The 24,566-nt window shown below is 30.4% G+C and overlaps 3 protein-coding genes, 2 long non-coding RNA genes and 1 pseudogene across 7 annotated transcripts in view; 3 read left to right on the forward strand and 3 right to left on the reverse strand.

The window, feature by feature from the left end:
* The window catches only part of LOC149885174 (uncharacterized), a 146,914-nt pseudogene that overhangs the window by 60,902 nt on the left and 61,446 nt on the right, over positions 1-24,566 (reverse strand). The gene's annotated exons all lie outside the window — the stretch shown is intronic.
* Positions 123-7,898, forward strand: LOC149885176 (uncharacterized). Its single transcript, XM_090095217.1, has 4 exons — positions 123-343; positions 6,141-7,133; positions 7,308-7,451; positions 7,546-7,898. Exons 2-4 carry the CDS (start codon positions 6,923-6,925, stop codon positions 7,710-7,712), a joined length of 522 nt encoding a protein of 173 aa, XP_089951343.1. The 5' UTR covers positions 123-343; positions 6,141-6,922; the 3' UTR covers positions 7,713-7,898.
* LOC149885177 (uncharacterized) lies at positions 2,757-5,846 on the reverse strand. Its single transcript, XM_090095211.1, has 2 exons — positions 3,697-5,846; positions 2,757-3,595 (listed from the first exon to the last, which is right to left on the reverse strand). The coding sequence occupies exons 1-2, from the start codon at positions 3,938-3,940 to the stop codon at positions 2,772-2,774; spliced, it is 1,068 nt and encodes a 355-aa protein (XP_089951337.1). The 5' UTR covers positions 3,941-5,846; the 3' UTR covers positions 2,757-2,771.
* Positions 8,123-22,090, forward strand: LOC149885178 (uncharacterized). Its single transcript, XR_016454797.1, has 3 exons — positions 8,123-8,246; positions 16,531-18,394; positions 21,967-22,090. It is a non-coding gene; the product is annotated as an uncharacterized LOC149885178 (long non-coding RNA).
* On the forward strand, positions 9,966-11,886 carry LOC149885179 (uncharacterized). 2 transcript variants are annotated; one of them, XM_090095224.1, is made up of 2 exons: positions 9,966-10,591; positions 11,750-11,886. In XM_090095224.1, the coding sequence occupies exon 1, from the start codon at positions 10,090-10,092 to the stop codon at positions 10,501-10,503; it is 414 nt and encodes a 137-aa protein (XP_089951350.1). In that variant the 5' UTR covers positions 9,966-10,089; the 3' UTR covers positions 10,504-10,591; positions 11,750-11,886. The 2 variants fall into 2 exon arrangements, with proteins under 2 accessions (XP_089951350.1, XP_089951351.1); XM_090095225.1 differs by having other exon boundaries at positions 11,719-11,846.
* On the reverse strand, positions 19,425-21,895 carry LOC149885180 (uncharacterized). Its single transcript, XR_016454796.1, has 2 exons — positions 21,763-21,895; positions 19,425-21,581 (listed from the first exon to the last, which is right to left on the reverse strand). It is a non-coding gene; the product is annotated as an uncharacterized LOC149885180 (long non-coding RNA).

The following is a 24,566-nucleotide window of genomic DNA, read 5'->3' on the forward strand; positions in this document are numbered from 1 at the left end:
GTTTAAATTCGTTACTAAGCTATTCGCATGATGAGCTTCGCAAAAGTTTACGCTTTCGTATATTACGAATTAATTGTCATGTTCCTGTAGGATTTATGAGAGATTGGTTGTCATCAGATAATATACATTAAAAAAATATTTTTTAGATCGATAATTGAAAAACTGTTTTGCTGTGGCGATATGTTAAGTATTAATTTTAGTTAAGTTAATATTAAATCAATATAAGCAGTTTAAATATTTTTTTAAAATTATCAACTGTGTCAGCTTGCTTTTTTCATAAAAAATAGATTAAGGATTTGAAACTAAATTCACAAGAAAACACGAAAAAAAGAAAATGCGCATGGTATGTCATTTTTATAATATTATTATGCTATGATTTGTATATGACATATTTATTTCATATAACTTTTTGAAGCATTTAGTTTTTTCTTTAGACAAAATAAGGTAAAGTATGAATAGAAAAAATTAGTGCATAGTAAAAAAAACATATATTTACATCGCTGCTCTCTCTTTTCCTTCTCTTTCCCAATATCAAGTGAATGTAGTAACCAAATCATTCTGCGCAGAAAATCTCATTAATTTTAAGAAACGCTCTAAACGTTCGGCCATTTTGCTGAGCATAAAGTGAAGTTAAACTTTGGTAAATTCCGGTTTGAAAATCATCATACCTTGACTTTAACTACACAAAAAGCAAACGAAACTCAAACGAATAAAATTTATAAAATTTATTTAGTACGTTCATCAGACATTGCTAACTAATATTAAATACTCTTATTAACGATGTTTAAAAATAAATTTTCGATAAATATTTTTTTTACCTTAATTACAGTAAACTAGGGGTGAGGGAAGTTAGCTTCATATTCAAATATTTGTTTTATTGAGAATTTTTCGCATTATATAAGTATATAAAAACTAAGAAAAATCAATTTAAAGATTAGATATACAAAAAAAAAACAAAAAAAAAAAAAACATTTTTCAATCAACTTAATTTTAGTTATTTCATGGTCCAAAGCATTTTTTAAAGAAAAAAAAAACTTTTCACCACTATTTTTTTTTTTTTTTTGGGGGTAAGCACGGAATTTTTTCAATTTCAAGACTTTGCAGTTAGAAGTTTCAAAGTGGTACCATATTTTATTTTGAGTTGGCAATCCATTTTCCCAAACTCTACGACTCGTTCTGCACCTCTTGATGCATTTGTCTTATCTCCGTTTTTTTAAATGTTCAAAGGGTATTTTGGAATTTGTTGCAGTTTCTTTTAAATGGATTAAATGGATCTTTCACATCTTTACTGGAAGTTTTTGCTTTCGAAGTGGTTCGTTTATAGACTCGAGGCATTATAACATATGGTAAAAATAAATGTAATGTTGCACCCGAGTTTTCTAATCATATACTAAGATATAAAAGCCAAACGTAAATATGTTTTTACGCTGAAGTCAAAACTTTTTTAACGTGACGTATTAGTGACCCGCGGTTCAATCCTACCTGTGAAGGAATGGCTCATTCCTCCCCAAGCTGTGCAACTGGATTAAAACATTAAATGTGCAATAAGTACGTGGTTTGTGCATGTAAAATACTTTGTTCTAAAAACTGTATTGTTTATTAGTAAATTTTCAACCACCATCTAATGTCTCGAACAGCCGGTAAAAACTTACTTTTGCACAGAAAAGAGCGGATAAAAGAAATTGGATTGTGTTTACAACAATTTGTATGTAAGTACTTGGTGAAAATTTTAAGTCATTTTAATTTCAAGTTTTAGCTGTAGGATCAACGATTCACTCCTAGCCTTGGCTCACTCCTACCCATCCTCCCCTATGATGCCGCACCAACATTTTGTTTCGATGTTAAATAAATGCAAATGAAACAAAATCAATGCTGGGTCATTCCATGCCAAGTGGTGCAAATTTTAATGAGGTCCCTCATGGACCATCTCAGATTTTATTGAAATTTTTTGATTTTGTACATATATATGTTAAAAGCATGTTTTGAAAATTTTAGATCAATATCTAATATGGTTCTTGAGAAAACGCTATTTAAGTAGTGGGCTATTTTGCATAAAATTTCACTCTACAAGAAAAAAGGGTTTTTTCATCATTTTTAACAGCCAATAACTTTTGAACAAGTTAGTTTTATACTTCAATTATTATAAGATAGCAAGTGTGCTGTGAATACTTTGAAAAAAGAAAAAAATATTATTTCTGGCATCTTAACTTTTTCCATAATGGCGGGCTAAAGTTGATTTTTTTGTTTTAAGAATAAGTTTTTTTGTGATTTTAAAGACCTTAATCTTAAAAACTAGTTACAAAGTTAATACAAATCAAATTGCTTGCTGATCTACATGTGGTGGATAAACATTTTTAAAAAAATCAGTTGATTAAAGAGCTGCATTCAAAAGTTAAAGGTCTCCAAAATGAGTCAGATCGAGATTTTCGTAAAATTGATCTGTGATGCAAAGCATCTGTTACCTAAGATGGCACTTTTTTTTTTTTATAAAATTTTTTATACGCATCAATTAAAGACTGTTAATTAATAAAAACCAAAAAAATTAATGGGCGCTTATTTATAACCCCCAAAAGGTAGTCTCTAAAAGTCAGGTAAATTTTCCATAAAATTCTAAAATTGACATAATAAATAAATGCATTGAATTATATAATGTTATTTATTATGAAATATCAATTAAAAAATATCAATGCTTAAAGTCTTTTAATCCCTTTAGATAAAGAACTTTTAAATCCCAATAGATAAAGTCCCCTCCCCTCTGTCCCCTCCCCTCTTTATAATACAATAATTTTTTTAATGAAAAACAAACAAAAAAAACAAACTTTAAGATAATTATATTTCTTTTTAAACTCAATATGTAGCTCTTTCATATTGACTAGTAGAAGGCGCTTTTGGATATGTTGCTTTTTACTATCTACTTTAACTGAAACAAACTCTTTTTTTCCTGGACAAACCCTTGAATATTCATCGCATTCGTAGAAATGAACAACCTCTGTAATTACATCTTCGCTTAGTTTTCTACCCGATTTTGGAGAAGGTTTTGATAGTATTCCACTTTTTTTACTTAATTTTCTGGCTTGTACTACAGATCTTTTTGAAGTAAAAAAAAACTTCTGAGTTTTCTCTATTGACCAACTGTCTGGAGTGAGTGTAAGAAGTGTGATTTTTTCAGAATTTGACAATGTTTTTTCAAATTTTGACTTAATTTTAGTCATAATATTGTCTAAATCTGTGTTTGTTTTTTTCAAACATTTTTTTGAGGGTGATTCAATTTCACAAAGTGCAGCTATTTCTATACCTAGCACATTGGCAACAGCCTTTTGTGTATGAGCTCTTATGCTATCAATTTTACGCTTTCCATATGCAACTCTATCTTTTTTTGAAACAAGTTTTAGAGGTGAGCATCCAAAACTTGCAATACTTGAATTAAGATCTTCTTTTAATGTATGGTTGTCAACATAAATTTCTTTTTCTTGGAGTTCATTTTCTTTTGTATTATGTTTGCAATTCAGAACTTTTCTGCAACTAGTGCAAATTTTTTGACCAGGTATTAAACCAAAATCTTTGGCATATGAAAGACTGATAACTCTAAGAGAATCTAAAAAATAACGGAAATAGTTATTAAATATTTTTTTATTTATTTATTTAGTGTTATTAAGGTATTTTTATTAAATTAAGATATTAAATATTGAAACTTACTTTTCACATTTTTTGCGTGCTTGTTCAACGGATTACAACAATACCTGCGATGTTCATTCTCATACCTCGACAAGTAAACTTTCTCGTGATAGCTACAAATAAAATCTATGGGATTTATTTTGCTTCTCAAAGAAATAAGCTCTTGGTTTAGTTTAGACAGTTCTTGGTAGCGTTTACTTTTATTAGATAGATAGCACTGTTCATTTAATGCTTTACCAATACAGCAAGTAGAAAGCTCAGGCATATTACTTATTATTAATTAGTTCTAAAATACAACAATTTATTTGGTTTTATTAGTACTTTTTAGATTGACATACTAGTAATATAGAATTAAATGAAACAATAACTAAACTTTTAAAAAGTAATAATTTTTTATGGAAAATTTACCTGACTTTTAGAGACTACCTTTTGGGGGTTATAAATAAGCGCCCATTAATTTTTTTGGTTTTTATTAATTAACAGTCTTTAATTGATGCGTATAAAAAATTTTATAAAAAAAAAAAAGTGCCATCTTAGGTAACAGATGCTTTGCATCACAGATCAATTTTACGAAAATCTCGATCTGACTCATTTTGGAGACCTTTAACTTTTGAATGCAGCTCTTTAATCAACTGATTTTTTTAAAAATGTTTATCCACCACATGTAGATCAGCAAGCAATTTGATTTGTATTAACTTTGTAACTAGTTTTTAAGATTAAGGTCTTTAAAATCACAAAAAAACTTATTCTTAAAACAAAAAAATCAACTTTAGCCCGCCATTATGGAAAAAGTTAAGATGCCAGAAATAATATTTTTTTCTTTTTTCAAAGTATTCACAGCACACTTGCTATCTTATAATAATTGAAGTATAAAACTAACTTGTTCAAAAGTTATTGGCTGTTAAAAATGATGAAAAAACCCTTTTTTCTTGTAGAGTGAAATTTTATGCAAAATAGCCCACTACTTAAATAGCGTTTTCTCAAGAACCATATTAGATATTGATCTAAAATTTTCAAAACATGCTTTTAACATATATATGTACAAAATCAAAAAATTTCAATAAAATCTGAGATGGTCCATGAGGGACCTCATTAAAATTTGCACCACTTGGCATGGAATGACCCTGCTATTAATTATTAACATTAAAACAGGTAATTTTTAGTTTAATATAACAAAATTACATATTTTAGTAAAAATTAATACTATCCTCTGAGTGATATTAGCAATGTAGATAATTTTCGGAAGCTTTACACAATGTGCTTATTAAACCTAATTTTTTTAAACATATCAATAGTCAATTTGACATATAATGAAAAATCAAAGAGAAATTATTCTTACACGTGTACGATTGTACATATATAAGAGATGTAAAACATATTTTTTAAAGATGCAACAATTTTGGGGTTGAATTCCTAAGACTTTTGGATAGCGGAGTGATTTCCATCACCCAAACGATTAGAGAAACTTTCACTAGATTCATATAGGTATAAAGACAAGTGAATTAATTAGACCCTCGAGATTGATATGCGAACCTCTCAACAGTTTAATCATTTTCTCTCGTTGTTCTGCTGACCAATTCTTTTACAGCTGAAAATGATGGTGCTTATTGGTCATCTTTGCATTTTTTAGATGTTTAGATGTTTCTAAGTTCATTTTTTATTTAGATTAAAATATTATACTGCATAATATATTCAGTGTTTTAAAGAATTTGATAGGTTAAACTACTTTTGTTTACCGATTCCCAACAGACGTAATTGGTTTGCATGATTCATCTTTAAAATGATTAGAAAGTGTCATATTTTACTTATATTGCACAGACACACACAGACACACACAGACGCAGACACACCCAAATACAGACACACGTACATACACAGATAGACACAGACACAGACACACACAGACACACACAGACACACAAACACACACACACAGAAACACACAGACATATACACACAAACTTAAAATTATTGAATTCGCTTTTATTGCATGATTGATATATTCTACAAAGGCACTTAAAATCTGGATTAACCGGTTAAACTACCAAAAAACCAGCTAAAAAGAGAACTAAACTCTACAACTTCAGCCTCATAATCAAGTTCAATTAACTTCTCTTACCATGTCTAAAAATAATTACATCAAATTCTTGGTTAATTTTTCAATTTAAATCAGAGTTAGAATTCAGCAGACCCATTCTTTTAACTTAAGAATTTTCTTTTAAAAAAATATTTAAACTTTAAAAGATTTTATTAAGAGAAAATTAAAGCAAGAATTTATAAAAAACTTTATTAATAAAGTATTTTATGCAGGTCACCTCAATAATTCCGCCATTTAATCTTTCTTCTTTTTTACATAACGAAGCTGAAAGTTCATATAAGATATTTAATTCAAACTTGATCAGAATGTTTTCTTCTGTTTTACTTTTATAAATCAAATTTTTAAAAATTCTGTTTTTTTTTTTAAGTTTTAGGAAAACATGAATTAGAATGAAATTCAACATTTCTTCCGTTTGCAAACCCTGTAGCAACACCCAACTTGTTCAGCGTGTCTTATAAAATGTGTTAAACAATGGATTTATCTTCAATCTTTTGATTGTTCAATTGGAAATATCGTCATTTTAATGGTTCGATTCTATTTCTCAACTTAAACCCACTTTAACCCACTTGGGTTTAATTTGACAAATACGATTAAGGATTTACGAATTTTACTTGAGAAACAAAAGTACGAACCGCAATGGAAAAGCACCCAATTTGACAAAAAGAGACAATCCATCATCAACTTTCGCTACAGACAGCTTTTTGTATATTTGAAGCTTTCTTTGCTACAAGTGCTGTTTTCTTTACTCGAATAAAGATAACTAAATAAGTTTGTTTCCAGTACTGACGGCAAAAGGTTGAGAGAACAAGTTTATTCAGATCATTACAAAATATGTTTATTCTTGAATGAGAAATTTTTTTAAAAAAACTTAAAAAAACTTATTAAAGATTCTTACGAAGCAAAAAACGTTTGGGATCAATGACTATTGTTTTTGAATTGTAAACACGAATATGCCCAAGCAAAAAAATTTCAATTTGTTGCAATGCTTTTTAAAGTTGTAAATTGAAACTTTGTTTGAGTTTGTTTATTTTCAGCTTTAAAAATGGAAAAAATTTTTAAATGCGAATCAAATGGCAAAACCTTTTTATTAGGTTTATTAAAATGCATAAAGTTTATTTTTCAATGTTTTTCAGTTAAAGCATTTTATCAATGGCCTCTCAATGTGCAATACTACTTCTAGTGCTTATTACGTTCAGTACAGCAGTTGGTTTGGCTGGTTTAATTGTGGGGGCAGTCGGAGATGCATGGTGGACCGCTGATTATATCAGTGATGGACTTTGGAGAACAAAAGTAACATTTCCGATTGAAATAATATCAACCAGAAGCGATATTTTGCGTTTTGACGAAAACGTATCAAAGGGCACGACTTTATTTACATTCTTATTCTTTATGATATTTTAAATAAACAATTTTCAATTAAAGTTAATGTGCTTTAGTTTGAATTTGCAAACTCAATTTAGAAAACGAAAGCGAAATGTGAAGTTTTGAGGGTTTTTTAACTAAAAATCTTTTTAACTTTTTAACTTTTATGCAGATGTGATCCTGATTCTAATTATCATCGGAGGAGGATTTGCTTTTCTCTCGCTATTATGGTCTATATTGTTCTGCTGTTGTATCAATAGGAATTGCATTTGGACAATTGGAAGATTATTTCTTATATCGTTTACATTTTTAGCTGGTTAGTCAATCCTCTTTTTTTTTTTTTTTTTTGAAAACCTTATAAAAAGTAGATACCCTAATCACATTTTGTATTAAATTATTTCTTTACTTAGGGTGCAGCGGATTGGCGGGTGTCATATTCGCAGAAATAGTTTTCAAAGATAATTGGAGATATTATAATAAGCACGGCTATGCCGCCATTTTAGCATGGATTGGTAGTGGGTCATGTTTTGTTTCTTCTATACTTTCGTACCTCACTTGCTGTATAAACAAAAAATGACAGTGGTTGAATGTTTGGAATTACTGCAATATTTATTCTAAAGCCGAAATGAAAAAAGAAGTGAAAGTCTTTATTATTAATTTCTTAAAAAGTGTTGTTTGACTAAACAGACACTGTTTTAAACAGTGTTGTTTGATTAAAAAAATTGTTGGAGTAAATACACACTGTTTTAAGTGTCACTTGAAATAATGTCTATTTAATCAAGCAAGGTTTTTTGCTCAAAATAAACTTTTAAGTGAAAAAAAAAACAGCCAAAGAAAGCCGATGCAATAAGATAATAATAGTTTCATTTCTAAACATGATTATCTTGAAACCACACAAGTGCGACAGCTCTTTTCCCATTTGGTGATTGATGTTTTTAATGATGAAAGAAATAATTTTTCTGATTTTTGTTTTGCAACAATGTTGCAGCCATTTTATAACTTTTAAAAACGAGTTCAGACCAGAGACACCTCTTTAAAAAAGTTAAAAGTATACATGGTAATAAGATAAGTTTCCATGAAAACCTGTTCCGTCTTATGCATAATTTGAGCGGTAAGCAATTTTATAAATAGCAGAATAATCTCTGTTGTAATATAGTGCCATTGCATATTTTATGTACAAATAAATTTAGTTAAATATACATAACTTATGCAATTCTGCTAATACAAGCAGTAGTAATTACAAAACTTTATAACTATATATTCATTATTCAAATAATTGGTAAATATGGCATACACTACTTATAAAAATAATAATAAAATATTGCATGATGTTAGATCACTGTAAGTTATACTTTACTTGAATTTGCCAATAAACTATGACTTATTTAACAAAGAAATATAAAATAAATAAGAGCTTTTTTATGAGTAGTGCAAGAAATACTACTATTATTGTTGTTCAATTAAGCTATAAAATCTATTCTATTTTATTATTCTATTTTATTCGATTTTTTTTCATATTGTAATGGACATAAATTAGTGCATCCCACCTCTGCGAAAGTATCTGTTTCTAAAGTAGTGATTTTTTTCTTATTGGTTTAACCCCCTCTTACCATGCTAGTTTTGTTGCTTGATGATGACGTTTTAGAGCCGTGGTTTTTTCCTTCCAAGAATGTTGCAATAGGATTTCTGGCTGTTACACAATGTATTATGAAAATGGACTTTGCATACTTTTATTGTTACAGTATTCGTTAAAGGGAAAAAAATATTCTTAGACTTTTTTCCCCTGATCTTTTTCACCTTTATTAATTCGGATCGCAGCCAGCGTTGCTTTGTAGAAATATTCTCCATTCTTAATTTGTCAAGCTTTAATAATCATCTGGTATTCTTCGATTTTGATTAAGGTATGAATTTATAAAGATTAAATCTACTCTTTTATTAGATTCCCAACTTTTCGAATTTCTCTTTTTCTTCCGTAAACAAATTGGGTTAGCTGGGAGTGATTTCAAGGCTTTTGCACATTGCAATGGTATTCCAGAATTCAGAGCAGCAGGTTGAAGCAATATGGAATACTCAATATCTTTGTTCATAGAATTTTGTATATATATATATATATATATATATATATATATATATATATATATATATATATATATATATATATATATATATATATATATATACACGTAAAATTCACTTAATAAATGATTAATTTATGCCATTATTCGTTACATGCTGTTCGCATAATGAGCTTGCCAATAAATACTACAATGTTATTCGTATGATGAGCTTTAAAAATTCACCTTTTCATTTCATGGCTTAACAGATTTGTTCTTGAAAGATTATGACAGAATGATTGCCATCAAAAAATATGCATTAAAAGTATTTTTAAGTTAGATAGTTGAAAAGCTGTTTTACTGTTGCCATAGGTTAAGTAATTTAACTTGATATAAGCAACTTAAACATTTTTATATCGCCGCCATACCACCCCTTGTTCATGATTTATATTTTGTCGTTTTTTGTATTAGATGTACACACGTGCACTCCCTACAACTTTTAAAATCATTTAGTTTAATCTTTTAACAAAAATATTAGGCAGAGTATAAGTAGAGAAAATTTATTCATGGTCAAAAACATTTACATCCAGGCCTGGATTAACCATTAGGCAAACAAGGCATATACCTTGGGCACCAAGCGTTTTGGGGCACCACAAGTCCTCAAGAAATGGTTTTTTTTAACAAATTTAAGTCCAGAAATAACTGAAAATAGAACAAGTGCTATGAAAATGAAGAAATATATTATAATAAAAATTCACATTCAAGTTTGGTAAAATCTTGAATGGTTTAAAATTAAGCTATGAACAAGCCGGTTTTTTCTATTTAGCTTTTTTTTAAACTAATTATTTTTTTCGCGCTTTAATGACTTTTTTTTTTGCGCTTTAACGACTCGAGACAGAAATGAGTAGACGAAGACAAGTATATAATGATGTAGGAGTTCGCTTTTCTTGTTTGGTCGATGGATCATTATCACAAACATCTCAGTGTTGTGAAGAACTAATAAATGCTTATCCAAAAGATCTGAACAATAATTTATATACTGAACTACAACAGTTTCGTTCATTTATTCGACACAAGTTTTTAGCTGCATCAAAATCGGAAAACAACACGTTCAATCATGGAGAATTATACCAAGTAATAGTTAGAGACAATATTGAGTGTGCCTTTCCAAATGTTGAAATCGCCTTCCGCATATTTTTAACATTAATAGTTACTAACTGTTCAACTGAGCGTTCTTTTTCTCAGTTGAAACGTACAAAAAATCCACATAGATCAACAATGAAACAAGGCTCGATTCCTTATCTCTACTTATGATTGAGGCAGATATGTTGCGCAAAAATAACTTTGAAGATATACTCAAAGACTTTGGTAGATGTAAATCTAGAAAAAAAAACTTTAAAAGGTAAATGGCTGTATCTTTTTGATTTTTTCGTCTAATAAAAGATACAATTTGTTTATTATTATTTCAAAATTTATTAACTATTAATTTTAATACAGAAATAGTTTATTATAGGTTTTATATGAGTGATACTAGTACAAACTACAAACATATTTGTTAACAGATGCTTTCTTTGCATAATATTGAACATACCAGCGGTCACAGTCAGCGAAAAATCAGGGGCCCCGGGCCACCGATGTGGGTTTGTGCCTTGGGCACTAAAAAGGCTTAATCCGGCCCTGTTTACATCCGTGCTCTCTCCTTTTCTTCGTTTTCCCTGTCAAGAGAATTGAGCCACCAAATCTTAATGCACAGAAAATCTCATTAGTTAGTAAAAATGAACTAAAGGCTCTGCCTTTTTGACGAATAATGAGATAAAGCCGAACTTTGGCAAACTCCAGTATGAAAATCAGTTCACTCTTTTTTTAAATATACAAAAGCGAACAAAACTCGAATTAGAAAATATTTTAAAAAGTTGTTTAATTTTTAAAATTTTATTAAGTATTGTTAAGTAATATTAAATACTTTTACAACCAATGCTTTATTTAAAAAAATTAAACTGTTGTACTTTGAAGTTTAGCATCAAAGTCAATTAGCTTTTTAATCTGAAAATATTTTGGTTTTTTATTTCTTTTATAGATAATACCTTATTCTACAAAATTGAAAAAAATAAAATAAAAATCATTTTTAAAATTTTTAAATCAAATCCATTATTATTAAAAAAAGAAAAGTTTATTTTTCCTTTTTTAATTGGGTGAAAATAAATTTGTTAAACTTCGATAACAATGAATTAAAGTATTAAGAAAATCGTTCTAAATTAACTAAAAGGGTAGTTCTTGATGTAACACATATTGAACTTTATCAATTAAAATCTGTTATGAGTTACTATTTATCTATTTTTTTCAGCAAAATACGTATTAACATCAAGAAAAACTCTAATCTTTTGATACAATTGGTTATTTATTTATTAAGGCCAACCCTAAACATTGCTGATGCCGGATGTAACTCGAAATATTGTTTGTTTGAATGTTTTTTTTGTTTCATTGTAAAACGTTCCGTCTTAGCCAATGTCAGTATTTTTTTTATATTAGAATGGTATGATGAAATATCGCTTTGTTGTAGATATACAAATTGTAGGAGCATATTGCAATAACGCCGCATACATTTAACCAGCCACCCCGGATCAATTCCCACCACAGCCACCCAGGATCAATTCCAGCAAGTTTACCTCTTCGGATGAAGAAATCAACATAGAACTTTATTTTTACTCAGACTCCAATTGTTCAATGACATAATCGCTTTTTTTAACGTTGACCACATGACCACTGAACTTAACAAAATGAATCATAAAAATGGAGTAGCCATCGAATATAGACAACTTTGTATATAAATGTTAAAGAAACTGAAATAATGAGATAAAATGATTAAACTTAAAGAACCTGATGTTATTCCTGATTGAGTGGCACTGTATGAGTTTCCACATCTTTCTTAAGATGATATGACGAAACTATCTGGTGACGCATTTGACACTTGTCCGACTTTTATGACAAAGCTTTTAATTGGGATAATTAAAAAATAATTATCCCAAAAATAATTGATTAGAAAATAAATGTTAAAAAAAATTGTTAATCAATTTAATTTCAGTTGTTTCATTGACAGGAGCAGGTTTCCATTTTTTAATCAAAAAAACTCTCCGCCGCGTTTGTATTTTTTGGTTAAGCATAAAACTTCTCAATTTCATGACTTGCGACTAGAAGCTTCACATTGATACCTTATTTTATTTTGAGTAGGCAATGCATCTTTCCAAATTCTATAACTCATTAAGCACCTTTTGATGCCTTTGTCTTATCTCCGTTTTTTCAAATGTTGCACTTGCTGAGCTTCAACTAAAACTTCTCTGAAGTGAATCTCGTATTTTTTTAAACGCTTTGAGTTTGTGGCCTCATCATTCTACTTTAGTTTCTCGAAATTATCAAATGCACTTAAACACTGGCCTTCAACTCTCGGAATGTTGGCTTATCTATGAATCAACATATTAATTATAAACTAATTTTGCCGTGATAAACATCTGCGTATGCAACAGCACCTGCGTATGCAAATATTATTTTTACTTTTCCGCTATAAAAATGTTCGCTCGTAGCTTTATTCCGAAATTAGCGAAATCAATTTTGAAAAGAAAATCTTGATCTTGATCTTGATCTTGATCGTCGTAATGTTTTCTACGTAACTGCCTGTTTAGTATAGTAAAAGTTAGTTATAATTTCGAGAAATAAATGCTAATTTAACTAATTTCTTTTTTTATTAGGGTGAGAGTTTTAAAACTTGCTAAATTTTTCAATGATTTTTTCACATCTTTAGAGAGAACAGAAAGCTTTCTACTATACTGCGCCACACTGATTTTTTGTTTCAGTGTTAAATAAATACAAAAGAAACAAATCTGCGAACTCGTTCACTATTGTTTTTGGTTACTTTTACCCCAGTTTACCCAAACCTCTGAATAATATCAACAACTCTGATACTTTCTATTATATATTACAATATTTCTACTTTCTTCTCAAAGAAACTTTGTGTCCCGGATTTTTGCAAATATGCAAAAATCTTCCATTTTTTTTTTTCTTTTCTTAAATACATTTAAACAAATTTAATTTTTATAAATTAAAAATTTTTTGTACAACTTTTACCAAAAATTTACCTAAATTTACCTAAAAATCTATTTATGTAGTTTTAAAATAAAAAAAAAAAGAAATAGGTTAAGTAATTTTGCATGAACTCTAAATTAAAAAAATATTCAAAAGTTAAAAATATCGCATCCCAAACCAGTTTCGCTTCCCAAACCAGTTTTCCGATTTCTAAAAATGTATGAGCTTTAGAAATGTTTTAAGAAAAATTTCTTAAAATGTTTGAACTTATAAAATTTTTTTAAGAAAAATGCATCTTATAAAGAAAATAAAGCTTATTAACTTTAATAACGATATTTTCAAAAATATTTTACTCATTGCTTCCTTTGCTCAATTGCACACCTTTTGATTATGACATTTTTTGTTTCTTCATTGTTAATGTAAAGAGAAACATTTTTTGTCATTAATCCAAAAAGCGAAACTTGCGCTCAAACAAGGGAAATTATATCCGAAATGTAAGGAAAATTTTGTGAATTGAGTAACGAAGATTTGAAAGTAAACTTTAAGCGTTTATTGACTCAGAGCGAATATGGAAACACAATAAGAAGAGAAATTAAAAAATAGAGGAAAGGTTCTAAGTTCTTACTAAAATCATCAGCAAATTATGAAAACAAGACAGATAAAGTTTACCTTAATGCCGCTATTGAGAGATGAAAATATAAAGGAAAGAATTGCTCTTATTTTTTGTCACTTTCAGTTTTTCGAACACGGAAATGTTGAATTTAAGACGTATTCCATGTCCTTTATATTGATGAAAAATGATTATGATTAACTAAAGAACAGAGCCGATTTTAAACCTTAAGAACCAAAACCATATCGGTAAGTTATATAAAAAAGATATATAACAAAGGTAATGCTTCTTTTAACAAGTGCATGACCTAGATTCCGTGTTTCCAAAATGGATCGGTTTGATGCGAAGTTAAGAATTTTGCCATTTATTACACAAGAACCAGTTAAAAAAACTATCAACTAACCAAAGGAGTTGAAAATATTGTGCCTTTTTCACGATTTTTGTGAAAAGGCACAATTTTTTAATCTCGAATGGCAAGTGGATAAAAATGAGAAAAGTTTTTATTGAAAAAGCGCTTCCTGTCATCAAGTGAATGTGGCCTGGTTATGACGTTTAGAAAAGTAAAACAAACCTCTCAGCTTTTTAATCATTTTCTCTTGTTGTTCTGCTGATCAACAAGAGAAAATTCTGCTTTCACAGTTAAAGTTGGTAGTGTTGCTTGGTGATCTTTGCATTGTTTAAATGTTTTAAGTATTCCAAGTTCACTTTTTACTTAGTTTTAAATTGCATATTGCATAATACATTCAGTGTTTTAAAAATGTTTGATTAAACTACATTTGTTTAGCAGTTTATACCAACAGACGTAAGTGGTTTGTATGAACTATCTTTAAAATCTTGTATTTTGCTTACATATCGTTGGGCGAAACTCGACCATCTAGAAAGTACCTCTTTTTAGACATCGTCGAGAGAAAGATTAAACAACTCAATAATTCTTTTTAAACTGCTGAATGTATGAAACCCACTATAGTAACAGTGAAAGGTTCTTAAACCAATCTCAAAATGTTAAAGTAGGATTTTTAAAAAATAGTTAATTTTTCAAAATTATAGCAAAAAGCAGAATTGTTTTTTCAGCTATAGTTAAAAAGATGAAAGAATTTCTACAAAATAATGAAAATGGAGCCTGACATTCACAATTAAGAATTTCTTGAAATGGCATTTCTTTTTATTTATAAGATGAAAGTTTTTTCCTCTAATTCGAAATTAACAATGAAACCATCTAACTGATCCCAAAAACTTTATAGCTAACCGGTTATCACTTCTTATCTGAATACTTTTCTTATCATAACATTTTCTAAAGGAGATGGCTTTAAGGTTCTAGTTATGTTTTTCTAGCTGCATTTTTGGAATAATTCATTTGGAATGTTAATTCCAGCACACACCTGAACCTACTTCACCAGCACCTGTGAATATTGTTCAGGCCCCAAATGTCTATTAGTTTTTAAAAAATGCAAAAAATCAGCTTGAAAGGTAAATAAACCGTCTCTTCCCTTCCCTTCCTTCTTAATATTTACATGTGAAGGAAGGGAAGTGGGAAATAAGATTGCTTTCTATTTAAAGAACACAGATTTTATGTCATAGTTTTAAATTTTCTACATTACTGAGTCTTCTCCAGTGAGTTGAGTCTCCGGTGAAAACATACTTTTGAAAATAAAAACATACTTTCTGATGAACCGGAAGTTACAGGTATAGGCAAGTAACTTCCAGACAGAGCAGATAGCAAAGGTAACCTATTTTCATTTTGTTTCCCCCATTTCAAAGCATTCACATCCCTTTCAGGTTAGGCCATTGTCTGATATATTTCACATTCAAGTTTCAAGGTTGGCTTGAGCTTTGATTTGCTAGGTGTGAAGTCCCAGAGCGCTGGGCTGAAACCTGCCTCCTGTCTTTAAAAAACTCAAGGTCCACTAGATCCATAGCCTCGTCAAGGTCTATTTTATCTACCAAAGAGTGATCATCATTCAATGACTCGTAGAACTGGATTATAGTTAAGTGATTATCAACCATTTTCTTGACCACATCGTCTATAATATGGGTGTAGAAATGAACCCACATTATAGCATTTGGCTCTAATGCAATTATTAGGTAGACTTTTCTCAAATTCTTCAATGAAGTTCTGTAGGCATTCTGCAACTTTATGGTTACGCTCTTCAATGCCATTTACGGTTCTTTTGGAAAGTAAGTGCCTTTTTGAACTTTGAGGATGGTCACCTGTTTTTCTTGAGACCAGGAATCAGAGGATCCTTTATATTCTGCCCGAAACGGTAAAATGTTGTAAATACTATTGAACTCTAACTCATCTTGAATCAAACTTTGAGCATCTGGCTTGCTTAGGGTTTTATGAGTAAACCAGTAAACCAGTCTTCAATCTGAGGATTGACTTAAGTGTCATTAAGTTTGAATTTCATCTAGTTTTCATAGGCTGAATAATTTTGACTGGTTCTATATTTGTTTCCACGCACGTTTTCTTGATGTCCTGCTAGTCCAGTAAACTTTGGTGAGTTGAGCAAGTCCTTTACATTTCTTGATTATAGAATTGAGCCCTTCTGATTTTTATACAAACTTTTTTAAGCAAGTGTTGAGCAGGTGATTGGTACAGGTTTGATGATCACTAATCTCTTTGATTTTAATGCTTGCTTTCTTTATGTTGGCTGCAGCATCAGTAACACCCACTTGTAAAGATCTTCCTCCTGAAGAACAAAAAATCAAGTTGTCATGTTGTCACTGAGCTAGCAAAACCACTCTATGTCTTCCAATGAAGTTTTGACAATACAAAGATAAGTTTTTTTTTTTTTTTTTTTTTTGTGGTTCTTTGGTAGCTTATTGCGATGTAAGGGAGACGAAGTGATCACCAGTTCTTGAAATTTATCCATATATTCTTAAAGCTGCCATTTCGCTATGCGGGATGTCTCTCTCTATTTGCTTTTTTACATCGCGTCTTAGTTTGCTATAAATCATTGGTAGCACGCATTTTGCTGAAAAATTTCGGTTTTTGCACATCTTTTCTTTTACCTCATTTTCGCGAAATTACTGGGATTTAAATTCTACTAAATGCCAGTAAAAGATTTTTTCATCAACTCATAACTGGAGCAAACATCACTTTGCTCCAGTTATGAGTTGAACTCTGAAAGTATTGGTTAATATTGCCATGAAACTAGGGCTCTAGAGAAGTGTTCTTGTTATGTGATTCCCCCGACTGTTCATAAGCTTTCAGAACATGGGATTCAGATATCTGAGGCACAGGAGTTATTAGTTTCAAAATAACATAAATCTGAAAAGATAAGACGATACTTTGGTTTTTTGAATCCCAAATTTTTATTTCAGTTAGTATAAGTACGCGTTTTGGTTTCAGGAACCCAAAAAAACCCTTTAATTCTTTCACCGCCGGCGATTTTGTTAAAACAAATATATATTAAAGACATATTTCAATTTACTATAATTTTTTATTCGCAGACTTTAATGTAAAAGACTAACTATGTTGCAAACCACATTCTTAATCCTTTAAAATAATATCAAACATGATTACTTTAATCCTATTTTGTTAATGAAAAAATCCAACCAAACTGCTGTCTACTGTTTGAAAAGCTGGCGGTTAAAGTGAGCTTTAAATCCACTGATGCTACCTTGAGACAGCTTAATCATTTTTTTGCACATTATGCACTCAGCAAATCCTGATTTCCTGCAAGAGCCAGAGATGTTATCCTCCTCCCTGTCAAACTTAGTAAAGTAATTCCAAAGAGACATAGTTTCTTGAAGTGGATTTGGTATACTAATCAGATCACTAAAGTAAGAACTTTTAGACGGGTAGTCTTTCTTAACTTTAGTCAAGCTTATGTAGGAGGCGAATTTAATTTTAGGAGGCAATTAATTATCTAACAACTACCTGACTTGATTGAAAAAAATTATTTTTTACTCTATTTTACCCGTAGTTATCGCTTTTACTAACTTTTATCACAAATTGCCGGAATTACCTATATTTACCGTTTTTTGCGGAATTTTACCGTTTTTACGCATCTTTACACATTTTTACGCAATTTTAACGCTTTCTGCAATAAAGTCGTGAGATGCGTAATACGCATTTTTACCGCATACGGTTAAAGTGCGTAGCACGCATTTTACCTCGTTTAACCGCATTTTACCGAATATATTTTAAAGTTTTTTTTTCTTATATAAGTCATTAAGATTATCCTTTAATTTTACTTTACAGAATTAATACCAAGATGTTTCAATCGCCATGAAAAAGAGATTAAATCTCGCTTCTCATATTTAGGTGACACAAATTCAACAATGATAACACATCTCAACAACATGCACCCATAGTTGTGTAATAAGCTAAAAGATATAAAGAAAAAGTCTATGGAAGATAAAATTCGATTTTCGCCTGAAAAAAGAAGAGACTGGCCTGACTCAAAAAAATCACCAATAAAATATGGAATCAAAAGCAAAAGAAAAAGAGAAATAGAAAAGTCACTCACAAGAATTCTTATTAGGTTACCGTATATACTCATGTATATACCGCAGGTAAAAATTTATATTTTAATACACTATAAAAAAATATTTTATCAAAATTTTAAAGTATTTTCACGGTGGAATTAACATTTTATGAGCATTTTAGTTTTCTGGCTTGTACATTAACCGCAACCATAACTTTTACAACATTTTTTGCGTAAAAAAGAGCGGTTTATACATATAATCATATGCAGTAAATGTCCCCTTTAAAACTGCAGAGTCTGAGGCCTTGAAAGAGTTTATTTTGATTTTCATCCAAAAGTAAGTGTAAAACTGCAAATACACTTGTGAAATGCAAACTTTCTCTTCTACTCAAGTGTCTCTTACAAAATGAACAAAAAAATTAAGATCTTGATTGGAAGACAATTGCAATAACAACACATCGTTAAAAATCTGAGTCTGAGCCATTATGCTCTATAGCTGATTCTACCTCTAAGCTAGCTCTACACTGCCATGTAATGCCGTTTCTACTAAATATTATAGATGATTCATAATTTCTTTCGTATGGATTACCTCATTATTTCAATCTTATACTGCTTTTATACAGGCTAAAATTTTTTTTTAATCAAATTTGCAGAAGATTTACAATAAGACTCTCCCATACCAATCCTTGTCAAACTTGCTAGGCGGAATATGGCAACATATTGGAGTTGCATTTAAACACATTCCAAAGCCCTGTAAAAAAAATGGAGTTCTTCCTCTTAATCTCATGATTGAACCAGACAAATTGTTGAGACAATATCTGTGTTACACAAATTAAAAATTAATATCTGAGCTGAAAAATTTAGACAATAATGTGTTTGAAATCTGATCCACGTTGTTGAAGAATTGCATCTTTTCCAAGATATACTCCCATTGCTTTGTACATTTAAAAAAACAAGTGAATGGCTCTCAAGTGACTCAATTGTGAGAACAGATTTTGCACTGGTCAGAATTAAAGCTCTGTTCATCACAGTAGAAAAGAAGTTGAGAAACCCAGGAACACCCGCAACTTCAAAAAACTTTTTAGAAGTTGCTATTTTCAAGCAACTCATCGATGAAATGACACAAATATTCTCTTCTAACAAAAATCTATCTTTACAAATTTTCTCCTTTTATACAAAACAATATTCCTCAAAAACATCATAAAATCTAACATACATTTACAATTAATACATATTTACAATTATTTTTGTAACAACTATCAAAGTTTTTAATTTGGTAACGCAACCGAATTACACTCCTCTTTGATCCTCAAGGATCATACACCAATTGAGGTATTTTGAAGGCATTCGCCGTTCCCGAGCACTCCGTTGCAAATGCGGCCACTTTCTTGGGGTCTTCATTCTGTGTCGATACCTTCCTCGTTTGTTTTTAACACATCTTTAATTAACTCTTCATGGTTTTCCGTGCTTTTTAACAAGTGTCAGGACTCGTTTCTATTTTAACGTCAGGAATAATGCGCAATGAATGAGTATCATTTTTAGGACTGATATGTTTTACATGAAGAGGAATGCCATTTACTTCTAAGGTTTGGTTCGATGCATTTCGAGTTATTGTAGCTGGTTCCCTCTTGGTATGACACTTCGCACTTGTTGGTTTTAGCCAAAGTTTGTCGCCAATTGTAAATCTTTTGTCCATGTTTTTTTACCGGAAGGTTCTCTTTTCTCAATCCTTTAACATCTTATCTCTGTTGTTCTAAACGTCAGCTCGTTGTCCATTAATATTTCATACAAAATTTCACACGGCGCTCCTCGTTCACTAAAGATTAGACGGAGTATTTGAACTATGGCAACACATTCGTGTAAGCTTGATAGCTTCGCCACAATGCGTATTTTGAAAAACTCTATTTAATTAGGCTCAAAAACATTTTGGAACAATTATCCATAATGTGTGATGTCAATAGTCAATCTCTCCCAATTTTCTTTAACACTTAGTATCTCCTTCACCCACCGCATAGGCAATGGATCTACCAACTGACATGGTTCGCAATTTTTGATCACGTTTCGAACGACGTTTTCAATAGCACGTGAAATTGCTTAGCGAACAAAGTTTAACGTTCAATTCACTCCAAAGTTCCAGTTCTGTGATAGATATTGGAAATGGATTCGGTTTCTGCCACTGCAACTCTAAACAACTAAATTGACGTTCAACTAGAGTCAGTTTGTTGAACCACTTGCTGTGAACTCTTGTTAATGCGTCAGTTAAATTATCTTTCGAAAGAACGAGTCTTCTATTAGCATAATGCAACTTAATGGTTGTTGCAGCACGTTTAGTCTTCTTCGAATCAACATTTCACTCGTCGCTTTTGATTTCAAAATTGGTTTTCCAGTGAGGCGTCAGAAACCCAGTGTTACACTGTCATAAAATCAAAGATAATCACTTTCTTCAGTTTCTACGCATCGACCAAATTGTCTTGATCAATAATGGCACTCACTAGGGATAATCATAGCAACATTTAATCCAAGACAAAGTTGTGCTAGGCAATATCTTTTGTTTTGAAATACCACAGTTTGCAACGGCTAAAGAGGTTCAATTTTTAATTGAAGGTAAGCCTTTCCTAAATATCAGTTTTTATTTGGAGATAAACCTTGCTTAAATCAATAATCGCGGGTTTTTTACCCAATCTTGAATAATTGTCATTAAGGGATTTGACCTTTGTGCGATCCCATCTCATTCTTGTCATACTCTGTTAACCACATAGTGCATTTTGGTGTCCTATACTGTGCGTCTTTGTTAAACAACCGGTCCGGGCCTTCTCCATCACTCCATTTCCATTTGACTTTCAATTCAACACCATCAAAAACTGCTTTATTATCTTCCTTTTTAATTTCAGTTTTGTTGACTTCATCCATGTTCGATACAGCTGTCCCACAATAGCTCAACACAAACTTCGTTTTTCCCAATGGAGAAACTCCACCCAAAGCAATTTATTGGAACTCATTGCAAGCATCATATCAACTCCAAATGGTCGGAAACCCACTAAGATAACTTAATCACGTAGATTAATACCATCAACGTCAAGAGCTACGAGCGCTGATCCGATGCATTGCTGGAACTTTCCTCTACAAACAGCATAAAAAATTTTGCATATCAATAAAACTGAGAGGTCTTATTGGTGGTAAATGGTAAATTCCAAAGAGGACTGCCTTGAAGATGATTACTTAATTTTATCTATCGAATCTGAAGAACCCACTAAGTCCACCACGACCTAACATGTCTAAAGTTGATCGCAGGAAATTTTCAATTATTTTTCTTATTTAAACCAAAGTTAGATCACAGTTAGAGCTCTGCTTTTGATAGAACAACTTTCATTTTTAAAAACGTTTAAAGCTTAAAAGGTTTAAGAGAAAATTAAATTAACATTTTATAGACAGAAAAAATAAATAAAAAAACTTTACAGGTAAAAAAACTTTAGCAATAAAGGATGTTTATCAGGTCACTCCATTAATTCCACCATTTCATTTATTATTTTTCATGATGAAGATGAGAGCTTGCATGAGAAATCAAACTTAAACTTAATCAGAATATTTTCACAAATCTCTATATACTTAACTTTTATAAGTTGCATTCTTAAAAAGTTCTATAGTCTTATTATATTTTAGGAATAAAAGAATAAGAAGGATAATCAACAATTCTTTTTTTTGCTAATCTAATAGCAAAAAACGTGAGGCTTGTTTCGGACATCTGCTGAGACGTGGCTTAAACAAAGTATTATCAACAACTTTATTGTTTTATTTGAATTACCGTCATTTCCATGGTTCAATTGTTTTAACCAAGTGGGTTTAATTTGAAAAATACATATAGTAAAGTAGTAACTTCACTTGATAATGAAAAGTACGAACCGCAATGGAAAAACACCCAATATTAGAAGAAATATCGCATGATACATGAGCATTGTCTTTCTAATAACTTACGTTACATTTGTTGACAGCTAATGAGCTTTCTTATTGTCTACATATATAACGTCGATTACATAGATTGTTGTTCCTTAATTATGCTGTTTCTTGACTCAAAACTATTTTATTAATTTAAAAGTTATAGAACAATTTTAAATCAAGGAAAAAGTTTACCTCATAGCTGAATGCAACTGATTATGAAAAGGAACATGTCTACATGTGGAACTCTCCTTGCTACATGTGCTGTTTCTTAACTCACAAATTTGTTTCTACAGCACGCAACAAATTGTTAAGAGTTAATCCAGATCATTATGAAACATTTTTATTCTTTTTTTATCGCATAAATTTTTTTAAAGTATTAACTATAAGAACAATTTGACACAGGAATTTGAAATTAATTTTTATATAACTTACATCAGATAAGTGCTTTGAACCTATTTGAAACCTTAGGCTTGTTAACACCTCATGAAGAAGTTCTATTAACTTCTTTGAATTAAAGTTTTTTTTTTCATTTTTATCTTACTTTACGATTTTTAGTGATTATGAATTGTTCCAATAACTATGCCAAGTATCGTATTATTATTTTAAATGGAACCTACAACAGTTAAAAATATATTTTCATTTTTTAATTTTTTGTTTTCGCTTTTTGATGTTTGACTCCAGCGTTTCAATCATCAATCATTTCTACCTAAACTGCTGCAGTTAACTTTGTTTTTAATTTGTAACTTCATCAATGCCTTTTGTTTACAGCTACACATGAAAACATATATATTTTTAATTTTGGTAGTGTTTGCACATTACTACTATAATCTCTTCTTAAGTATATTTTAAGTCTTTTACTATGTAAGTTATGTAAATTTTTACTTTTTTTTTGATGATAAATTTAATTTTGTAAATTCTTTATTATTTTAGTCATGGTGTTTTATTGGTAAACAAGCTTTGAATCTATTTTTAACCTTAAATTTTTTAGAAGGGTAGGGCAGGGCAGGGCTCTTTGAGCAATTTTTACTAAATCTAATAAATTTTTTCACTAAAAAAATAATTTTATCTGCTAAAATTGCTTGAGAAAAAAATACGTTTTTAGATTTGTTTGAGAAAATATTCCCTAAAGTTTACCATGCTGCTCAACCTACCCCTGCGGGGTAAGTTGAGTAACTGTGTGGAGTAAGTCGAGCAATAAACAAACTAATGCATTTCTATGAGTACTATGAACTCTGTTATAAAACCAAAATATAGCTTTATTATAAATTAAAAATATATTTTAAATTTCAACAAATTATTTAAGGTTTGAATATTTCAGATATGCCTTTGGGTAAGGCTGTACAGTTTCTGGAGAAAATGGTTCAGGAGTTTTAGGAATAAGTAATGTTGTCTCTTTATTAATATAATCTTTAACAGATTGACCTAACGATAATGTTAAACGTGCTTCAGAATATGCTCCACGTAATAGCTCAGATACAAGTTTTGCTGGTTCAATACGGTCTGTGACAAACGATTGTAATCATCATCAGCAAGATGTTTACAGTGTACGGGTAGATACCGGTTCTTTGGAAACCTTTTGTAATATTAGTACAAGCTAATGACAATAAATCTTAAACAACCTTTGGTATATCATAAATTTTTATGGCTTTTCCAGGATTACTCCTCAGCCATGTATCTTGTGCACCTGATATGTACTTTTTAAAAGGTCCAAATACTTATACATTTAGTGGATGTGCTTATCGCACCAGTGTGGTGGGAAAGACAGCATGAATATTCCACTCTTCTTTGCTATGTTTAGTGTTTCAAAATGAAAATGAGAAGAATGATTGTGCAAAATCAACAGAACTTTATATTCATTTAAAGGCTTCTTACCCTTAATAAAACGTTGCATAATTTTTTTGAAATATATATCTATAACCCAGCCACTTCCATTACCTATTCCAATACAGCCCAGAAGACCATTGTTAACAAAATAGTCTTTGTAATTTTTACGAGGAAACACAAACATTGGGGGCACAGTATTTCCTGAGGCAGAAACAGCAGTTACCACTGTGACATTAGTGCCTCTTTCCCCAAACGTTATAGCACCAACATCTCGCTTGCCCTTTGCTGCTACAATTTTTCTATGTACTGAATTTGTATATATCCATAACTTTAACTAATTTATCATAAAACATTTTTACATTTTCAGTATTAAATCATGTTGCTCTACCAAGGCTAGTTGCTTCTGGTTTCCTTATAGATAATTTAGGATTACTTTTTAAAAAACTAGCCATCCATTCACTTCCAGCCATCTCATTTTCAGTCCAAGATTCTGGCATTTT

This window comes from Hydra viridissima, unplaced genomic scaffold, assembly GCF_058129835.1.
Source record: "Hydra viridissima isolate aposymbiotic clone 2 unplaced genomic scaffold, HvirCarnegie_v1 scaffold_8, whole genome shotgun sequence".
Taxonomy (NCBI): domain Eukaryota; kingdom Metazoa; phylum Cnidaria; class Hydrozoa; order Anthoathecata; family Hydridae; genus Hydra; species Hydra viridissima.